General features: G+C 34.7%; 1 protein-coding gene across 5 annotated transcripts in view; it reads left to right on the top strand.

Moving 5' to 3' along the window:
• Nucleotides 1-2,279: 2,279 nt before the first annotated feature.
• The window catches only part of LOC117100765 (low-density lipoprotein receptor-related protein 2-like), a 26,912-nt gene continuing 18,559 nt past the window's right edge, over nt 2,280-10,632 (top strand). For all 5 annotated transcript variants that reach the window (XM_033240577.1, XM_033240575.1, XM_033240576.1 and 2 more), the window contains exons 1-6: nt 2,280-2,524; nt 4,674-4,787; nt 6,051-6,407; nt 6,702-6,818; nt 7,058-7,189; nt 9,102-9,197. In XM_033240577.1, coding sequence (XP_033096468.1) covers nt 2,455-2,524; nt 4,674-4,787; nt 6,051-6,407; nt 6,702-6,818; nt 7,058-7,189; nt 9,102-9,197 — 886 coding nt within the window. In that variant the 5' untranslated portion in view covers nt 2,280-2,454. The remainder of the gene's footprint in view (nt 2,525-4,673; nt 4,788-6,050; nt 6,408-6,701; nt 6,819-7,057; nt 7,190-9,101; nt 9,198-10,632) is intronic.

Raw genomic sequence — 10,632 nt, 5'->3', positions numbered from 1 at the left:
ATATATATATATATATATATATATATATATATATATTATTTTTATTATTATTATTATATTATTTTATATTATATCATAATTAGGAAATACTTGTAAAGGGTTCTTCAAACTGGTACCGCTACTCTGTGGCGTACCGGACATTTCACCTGATAACATTATTAGCGTCACGTGTAATTTGATTTCAATAGCTTCCTTGGTTATTGTTAATAACAACGCCTAAAAGATATGACCACATGATACCACAAATTTATGACGATATCCTGAAAAAAAAAACCCGGACTCTGCATATTTCGTCTGGGCAACAAACCCACAGTCAACTAATGGTTCACTATATATCAAACCATGTTTCTGCCTATTATCCTCACTTTATGTTAGCGAAAAATAAGACATTATCACTATGAGCATCAGTTACAGTATTAGCAAAGTACCAGTATCAATATAAAAACTGGTATGATTCCAGTTATACTAGCATCAGTAGGCCCTACTATGAATAATATGACGGTCTTTACATCTACGGTTGGCAACCTTTTACCCTCTAGGACCCAAAAAATCGCCATAACTTTCCACGACCCAATGCCGCCAATTAGGCTACCCCACCCTTAGAAATGTATCAAAAACCAGATATGGGGCCTACAGAATAATATACTGAAACACTATAATGTCTTGCAACAACATTTGTTTGTTGAGAATGACACAAGAATTCATAACTCTAAGCTATTTAACACAAATTTGAAGAAATAGCCATTTTATTATAAAACACTTCATAAGAAGTTGTCGTTCAATGTTTTCACATGAATCAATTAATTTGTTATTAATTGCAACACTTATGAAATCCTTATTTTTTGAGACCCAGATTCTATCTGGCCACCCTCAAAACTTTGCCACGGCGACAAAACTTAGGATCGTGACCCACGGTCGTAGGTATACATTATCAATACCAGAATGAACATCAGTACCAGTTCCAATATCAGTACCATGAGCATCAGTATAACCAGTAATATTATCAATGATATTAATACTGAAACTGATGATAAGTACCAGTATTAATATTAGTACCAGTATAAGCATCAGTACCAATATTCGTACCGGTATAAGCATCAGTATAACCAGTAATATCATCAATGATATTAATACTGAAACTGTACCAGTATTAATATTAGTACCAGTATAAGCATCAGTACCAATATTCGTACCGGTATGAGCATCAGTATAACCAGTAATATTATCAATGATATTAATACTGACACTGATGATAAGTACCAGTATTAATATTAGTACCAGTATAAGCATCAGTACCAATATCAATATTCGTACCGGTATGAGCATCAGTACCATCAATATCAGTACCTGTAAGAGCTTCAGTCCATTATGGGCATCAATAACATATCAATATCAATACCAGTATCAATATCGAAAGGCCCACTGATTAATCTCAGATCTATTGATCAAAGCTACCTGATCAAAGCTACCTAAACAAAGAAAGCTCCTTAGTATCAATATCAGTTCCAACGTACATCAGTATGAGTACTAACATCAACACCAGTATAGCCTAAAATCGTATAATACATACTCCAAGTATCGAAATGCATGCAATCGTGTCGGGATTCAATATTTCGTCATTAATTATGATGATGACCTAATTAATGTCAAAATATTGAATCCCGACACGAAGCGTGCATTTCGATACTTGGAGCATGGAGAAAATAAAATATTATTTATATTTTTAATAAATTATTTTCTCCATGCTTGGAGTATGTATTATACTATCTTATCTGAGATTAATCACTTTCAGTATGGCCTACATTTTCAGTACCAGTACCACAATACTTAGTACAAGAATAACAACGAGACATAATAACGAGAATAACATTACAAACATAATAACGAAAATAGTAATTAACAATAATTATAATAATCATAGCGTATTTTATTTTTTTCTTATTGATATATAACTACAAAACCGTTATATGATACGCCCAGTCTGCATTTGGCCTCCTACTCAGATCGCCCAGCTATTCAGAATTTATGATTGGTTATTCAAAACGCTGTCTTCCTTATTTTGTCCTAAGGAAGAACATAATAAACATCTGGCAATTTATTAATAATTACCCAATATTTAAAAAGCAACTGATTATATAAAATTACTAGTTGTCTTTGTTGATAATAATTATAGATTCTATTGCTATTCTAAATAACGTCATCCTATGACGTCATTATTTTGTTAATATGCAAAGGGTATCTAATGAATAGGCCATAATCTATGGATGCATGATAGAGCATAACATCGAGAGTACTTGGCAATGTATTGTTTGGTTGGCAAACACCAATGGCAGATAGTTATTCATCATAAATACGTAAAGCAAATGAAGCGTTAGGTTCTTTGTTGGTCAAAGTTAGATTTAATCTCGGAGAAGAAGGGCGAAAACCGATTTATTAGGCCTACCTTTATCAGTGATGACTATGAGGGTCTGTACTATCGTTCCGCTCTCCGTATTTTTCGTCTGCCTAGCAGTATTTAATATTTGTAAGTATGAGTATATTGTTATAGGCCTACTGTTTGGAATTCTAGATAGAAGAGAATAAGTACACACTTTTTAATGCGGACAACAATTTAGATCGGAGTTTGTATTTAATGAGAAGGTGGTTGTTTTGATTTCCTGTTGCGAATTCTGCACTCTCTCCCCAGTTTGAATATGTATTGATATCTAAAAAATATATTTTAAAATTTATAAACAGACCTTCCAATTTTAACGTATGCCTAAACCAACTCTACCAGGAAATAAAGATTAGAGACCATTCTCCACTAGAAGACTGAAAGAAAAAAGAAAGGTGGGGGGGGGGGGGGCGCTCCAGGAAATAAATAATTAGATGACTTCAAGTGAAGTTTAGAGACAATTCTCCATTGGAAGAGTGTAAGGAGGGGGTGGGGGACTCCAGGAAATAAATAATTAGAGGACTCCAAGTAAGGTTTAGAGACCATTCTCCACTGAAGACTAAAATAAGTGCGGGGAGGGGGCGGGGAAGAGGAGACACAAAGCCTACTATTTGAACTTACAGTAATTGTACAATAATGTCAAGCTATTATTATAGTGTCGGTTCAGAAAATGAACTGTATAATAATTGTATAATACACTAATTAACAGGCAGCTATAAGGTATCTACTCGGATCATAGAAGAAAATATTAAATATACTGTATTAATATTTTCCATGCTCGGATGTACCTATGAATATTCATTCAGCACAAAATACATATTCCACTGGAAGACTAGAAAAAAGGAGGGGGACACACAGCCTACTAGACAAGTATACTCTAATTAGTTTGTATAATAATATCTAGTTATTATTATAGGATGTTGTTCAGTATAAATTGTATCCGATTCTGAAATAAACGTGGTTAGTATTGTATAATATACTATTATTAGTATCGCAAGCAACATACACTAATTAAAACGTGCATAGTATCCATCTAGGCTGGACTGTACGAATTAACCAGAATGAACGTCCACTAAAAGATAATAAGGAAATAAAAATAGTTTATTTTAATGGAAGTCATGTTCCGTGTAGTCTTAACCTGTAGGCCTAGACACAAAAGCACACATCGAATGTTTAACCTGTTGTCCGCTGAAGCATAACTGTATTGTTAATACGCACTGTCTGACGGGCACTGATTGATGGGCCACCTGATTTCATATTGTAATCTCCGAGAACGTGCTGTATATATATATATAGGCCTAGGTCTAATAAAATAATCAAGCTATCATAGGCTATGTTCATACATACATTTCATAGGCGGGTTTCATTTGTGACGATGTTTTTAAACGTTCGTACTTCTGCATTGTTATCATCTAAAAAAGAAGGTGCATATTGTATTAAACCTTGTTGATTGTTATTTTATAAGAATAGGAATATGAATGAATGAATGAATGACCAATTTTAGTGGAGCCTTGCTGTCTTCGCCATATTTACAAAAGATCAATAACTTGTATTGATTTATACGATTTCACTGCCGTTGCTAATGCTCGATTCAGCACGTTGTACAATATTATCTTTACGACTGAACAAAATCAACTCCATCATTACTAGATGTGTAAATTATGATTTGTAATAATTCACAGAAAATTCTCTACAGAAACTGGTTCACTGACATCACAACATACTTAATATATTCATTACCGGTAATATGTATCTTATTTGTTTAGAATATTATTGTTGTAGAATTTTATTGTTTTGTTATGTCGATTTTGTTTGTTTATACTTTAAAAAAAATCTGTACTGACTAAATGAGCTTCGCCGCTTGGCGTTCCCTGGCAAGCATATCTTGGGACGATTCATACAATCCTGTGCTATTTATGATAGACCTTTCCAAAAATGTCAAAATTAAAATCTGACCTACCAAAGTAGGATCAGGAATACGCGCATGTTCCACACACACACACAAGTTGACGTACCGGTACATGACGCTGTCGTTTTACCCATGTTTTACCTTAGTAACAATATGTAAGGGTTTTTGTGGAACGGTCATTTGATGAACATTTAAGGGTGATATTGGGGCAACATCTGCAACGTTTAAGGGTGTGGCAGCGGAGACGATAATACTTTAACCATTTAATATGTATAGCCATTACATTATATAGAGCCATTGTTGATTTTTTAATTTGTATTTTGACATTAGGTTATGCAGATTGTACATATGATTCCAGTTGGTGTAAGAATGGCGGTTACTGTGACTACTCACAAAGGAGATGTATTTGTCCACTTGGGTTTGCAGGTAAAAGGTGTGAAACAGGTACGTTATGTGGTTCAACTTGATGTCTGTTAAAAGCTTGGTTTCCATAAATCCACTACATTGTCGCTACAGTGTTTTCAGTGCAATCGTTGTAATCAACAAGAAATGCTTTTAATTTCTTCCTCTAATTTCAGATAGATATGTCACTCTGTCGATTCTTTACCTTGTTTGGATTTCTTCTTTTTCATTTATTCGTAAATGCATTTAACACGCAGGCCCGTAACCGGGGGGGGGGGTTCGGGGGGTTCGGACGAACCCGAACCCCGCCGTTTGCTAGCTCTTATTTATGTGGTCAGCGCAATTTGTTGGTCGTTAACATCTTCAAAAGGCTCCATTTTTCCAAATTTGAACCCCCCCCCAAAAAAAAAAAAAAAACCCTAGTTACGGGCCTGACAAGAATCTAGCTCTCCAGTGGATAAATAACTTATTTAATAAAAACCCTCTTTTATAACTTGTCTGTTAATAATGACTGACCAGGTTTTAGGTAAAAACACTGAAATTAATTAGATGAAGTTGGGCTTGCTAAGGTACCGGTAGGTAATCTGGAATATTGTTTGACAATCGTTTAAAATACGCATGGAATTATTATAAGTACTGAGCGACGCATGGAGAAACCGCCTTCACGTGCTTAGCACCTTAACGATTTTTAATTTTTCAAATGGAAAGTTATCTTTTTTTTTGTCCCCCACATGCAAGGCAAAACACCACTCATGAGCTACAAGAATAAAAAGTAAAGTAAACTTATACATAAACAATTAACAAATCTAAAATATTAACAAATCAGAAATAATGTCTATGAGTTAGATACCATGGATGAAAGGAAACTGGCATCGGAATATTCAGGTACAAGTAGGCGCTGCCTATTCGTAGAAATTCTGAACATAGACACCACGTGGCATTTTATTCAAATATTAAATATTTGCTTGTGCGGTTTTGGGGTTTGATAGTATTCATTCCTCTTTTATTAGTGGTAATAAAACAGGAAATCTATCCATTATATGGTTAGAACCCGATTTAGCATTATATTGAATTATTAATACAAACATATGAAGACGTACTCAAAATTGATATCTAGATACAATGACGATATACTGTATAAAATAATATACTAAAAAGTGTTTATAACAGGACTCCGTTATATTATTGTTAATATTATTATTTTTATAATTATGATATTATTATTGTCATGATAATAACTATTATTATTTTATTATGGAATTTTACTATATTTTGAAAATACCTACATTATTTTTCTAACTTTAGGACTGAAATATATGCTTAACGAATGTTCGAAGTTTCTGTATCTGAATACAACCGATACATTGGTTTTAAAATCACAGTCATCCAGCTATGTGCCCGCCGACGTATATTGTGAAGTGTACTTGAGGCCACCATCCTCTCGTCACCAAATTCTTGTAAATATTGACGAGTTTTCGATGCATTCCGACTGTAAACACAGCTACCTCCAGTTTGGCAATAGAGAAAAATTTTGTGGTTTAAGTTACATGTCGCAGTACGTACTGCCAGAAGCTACTACGATGTATCTGAAGCTGGGACACTACCTTAATCACGAGCATTATGGTTTTATAATGACCATATCAACATTTGTGCCACAAAGTGGTAAGATATAAAAAAGTACATATTTATAATAATTATATACTAAGAACATGTACTTACTGAACTTTTGTACCACAGATGACGTTTAACGGAATATATTTTTTTTATACTAATATTGCGGTCACACACGTGGCGATGGCACTAGCATCTAGTAAATATATTATTATTATTATTATTATTATTATTATTATTATTATTTAATTTATATAAGCCTAATCATATTTATATTATACTGTTATATTTGAGGTTTCTTAAGATCTATAAACATTGTGATTAATTTCTATTCCTTTTTTTTAGATTTCTATTTCCGCTGTTATTGGCCTGATGACTTCGCCTGTGACAATAGGCGTTGTGTTTCAAGTTTTCTCCTTAACGATGGCTTTGATAACTGTGGTGATGGTAGCGACGAGTTCGGTAAGATGACTATTGCCACTAAATTACCTACCATGTTCAGTCGTTGGTTAAATATAAATATAGCCTACTTTGTATAAGATATACTAGACTTATTCTAAGTCGTTTCTTTTTTAGTTGTATAGAGAGCAATACAAAGCGAGGAAGCTTGGATTGGAATTTTTAAAAATAGGTACATTTGAAAGGTGTACATTGCTAATAACTGCCAGAAATAAAATATACCAAATGTGTTTACATTACAGTAACAGATTTGACTTGTGATAGTGATGAACATAAGTGCTTCGACAGATGTATTCCTAGACGATGGAAATGCGATTGTAATTCTGATTGCATTGTCGGTGAAGATGAATGGGGGTGTGACTGTCGCAATCAAGGTAAATTTAGTAAGCTCGGGTACTCACTGCACCCGACTGTCATTGGCCAAGAAGCGCTATTCTATGGAGAACGCAACGCCACGACGGGCGCGCAATGGATCGTTTTTAATGGCGATCCGTTCAGATTGTCACCAAAGGGCCTGTTTCTGCTGAGCTAAAAAATACGTGTTTTTAAACGGTTATTAAAAAACACGTGTTTTTTTTCCCAGTAGAAACGGGCCACAAAACAAAACCACGGTTAGGAATGCGTTCTAAAAACGCGTGTTTTTACACGCATTTGTTATAGGGTTCGCGTTCAGAAAACACGTGTTTTTGCTCACTTTTCAGCTGCAACGCAATACTGTGTTTTTCATGAGCCGTTGGTGACCCAAATTGACCTCGTCGTTGGTTTGATCCCGTCTGCGGGAAATTCGGGGCAAAGAAAAAAATTAAACCAATAGGGTGACATGCTTGAAGATCATACCATACTTTTTCGTATTTTCGTGTTGTCTTGTTTACTTCTTTCGCAGCATGCGCTGTACCTCGTAAGAAGTAAAGTCAGCTTCAACTTCCGTTGGTGACCGTCATTTAAGCTACACCCACCTGCCAATGCTCGCATTACCGTGCTTTTATTAGTTGCACTTTTCAGTAGAAACGCGTTCAGAAGGAATTTAACCGTTTATAAAAAAAAAAAACAAAAAAAAAACACGTGTTTTGGGCGTTATTCAGCAGAAACACGCCCAAAGAGTATAAATATTTATACTCTGTGTTGTTACCAACAATCAGCATCGTCGCATCCTCTAACGCTTACAGGGAGTGGAGTTGAATTCGTCGGCCGACGGTTGTACGCTATTAATTTAGGTTGTTAAATTGTAAATCAATTACTGCCGGTAAGAGTAGGCCCTACAGCCACACCAAACATTATGCAATGCACCTTCCAATTCGAGACCCTCTAATTGGCCCCTCTAATTTGACACCACCGTTTCAAAGAACCAAATAACAATAGTCAATCTTTTAACACAAAGTTAACAATCAAAGTAAAGACCGAACCCCGAGACCTCCCCAAATTTTTGGGTCCCAAAGTGGTCTGGAATTGGAAGGTACACAATGCCGTAACCAGCTATTGGGAGAGTTGGGACAGTCCCACACCATTTTTTTTAATGGGTCCACAAATGATGGGTCCACATTTTTAAAAATGGGTCCAAATTATGCAATTTTGTGCATAAAATGAGTCCACTTTTTGAAACGTGGTTCCAGATTTCTCATATTTAGCCTAAAATGGGTTAAAAGTTTAAGAAAATGGGTCCAGATTTTTCATATTTTCCGTAAAATGGGTTAACATTTAAGAAAATGGGTTCACATTATTAAAGTGGGTCCACCCTGACATTGTCCCGCATTGTTTGAAAATCCTGGCACCCTATATTATTCTATTCTATGCCAAGACTTATAACCGGTATTCAAATATCCACTAGCTTGTATCACCATAATTATTGTATTGGACATTGATTTAGTAAAAATATGAAGAACATACAGATTGGCGTACACAGTACTTTCTTGAAATGTAGGCCTACAAAAAATAATATGTCATAAACCAGTGTTATTATAGCATAAACAATACCTATGTGTATACACAAAACATTGAAGTTCTCTCTCCAATTAAGGACTTTGCCCTCAAATAAAAGAAAACCTCTAAATAAAGACCACCTTTTTTCTGGCCTCGGATGAACATCAGTCGTTTAATTTTCTAATTAAGACCAAAACTGCTAAAGACGGCATGACAACCTTGGTCCCTAAAGTGGTCTTTAATTGGATTGAGACCTGTATTCAATAAGTATTGCTATACCTCCATGGTATTGCAGTAAAGTTTGGTTAGTTGATTGATTGGTTGATTGATTGATTGATTGATAAGGATTTTAAACGTTTTTATTGACAGACGCGAACTGTGCCCCAAACGAAATCTGGTGTGAACATACACAAAAGTGTATTTATTATCGAAGCACATGTTATAAAGACATATGGACAACACCGAGTAAGTTTAACAATGTATTATATAATCATCACCACAAAACTATCTAACAATTTGACGTAATAATAACTTTAATTTGGTGTCGAAACGGTTTTGTTACCTTACTTATTACAAAGACTAATCTCTATCTGATAACGTTGCTGTAACGTTGTGCTGATGCTTTTTCCTGATATAACCTAACCACAACTTATTTAAAGTGCCTTCGTTATTTTTGTTATTGTTATTATCATATAAACGAAGCATATATAGAAAATCATTAGCCTACCATACGTTGTTTTTTTCATATTTTCAAATGATTTATTTTCCTACATTGGAATCTATTGTTTTAGAGTGAGTTTTCCCTGATTTTCGTACCCATTCGTTTACGCGGTATTATGAAAATAACGTAACAAGCCCACTGGCCACTCAAACACAATGCATTTAACACATTTTTACATTAACTTTCCCCTCACTTACCTTACCCCTTCCCCAGATTTCAGGCGCTGGCGTCGCCTCTGAACTCACCAGTTCACGCATAGGCAACACATTAGATTCATCGTACCACTGTTATAAAAGAACCCAATTAGACCAAGAGGGAAAAGTTGATACCGTAATAATTCAAGTGATAATCTGGTAAACGTAGGGGTTAATATAATATAATATAAGGGCCAATATTTCATATTGTTGCTAGATCACGTCTGTACAAGTACCCTAGTGTACCGCATCTGTTTACCCCTGTTTGCGACCCATGGTGGCAGAAGTTCGCCCTATGCTACTCCCATTGGGTAGAGTGTAGGTAAGAATGGCCCCGGAAAAAATGGCCCCAGAAAAAATGGCCCCGGAAAAAATGGCCCCAGAAAAAATGGCCCCGGTAAAAATGGCCCCATATGACAGGTAGGTAAAAATGGCCCCAATGAAAAATTCGGTAATAGAAATGATATATATTTTTTTTAATCTTCAAATATTTAAATACTGTATAAGCAAGAATTGAATCAAGAAATAAAAAATGGCCCTCAATTATAAAATTAAAGAAAAAAAAATAAATAAACAAATGTTGTTAAATACCTTGTAGCAAAAATTTAATTAATAAATCAACATAAAGAATATGCATATTTGAGAACTAAAATAAATTAGTTTTTAGCTCCTATGAGTAGCTCTGGGAGTAGGTCTAAGTATTTTTTTTAATTATTAATATTATTAGATATTACTACTATATTTGCGGCAAATTATTAATATTATTATTATTAATGGCTCTGATGGGAGGCTCTAAAACATTGATTCGGCACCAGTTTTGAACGACGAACTTGCAGGGATGTTATAAACCATTTTCGCGAAATTTGAAATAAAAATTTCCAATAACGTGGCGAATACCAACGATGGGGACTTTCAGAGGCCTGGCATTTCGCGGTACGTATTACTGTCATGGATAACATCAACAAGAAATCTAAATTGCTAACGA

Source organism: Anneissia japonica, unplaced genomic scaffold (genome assembly GCF_011630105.1).
Source record: "Anneissia japonica isolate Jap-2015-1 unplaced genomic scaffold, ASM1163010v1 scaffold670_len1213532_cov191, whole genome shotgun sequence".
NCBI classification, from domain to species: Eukaryota; Metazoa; Echinodermata; class Crinoidea; order Comatulida; family Comatulidae; genus Anneissia; species Anneissia japonica.
This window is presented reverse-complemented; position numbering and strand designations above follow the sequence as displayed.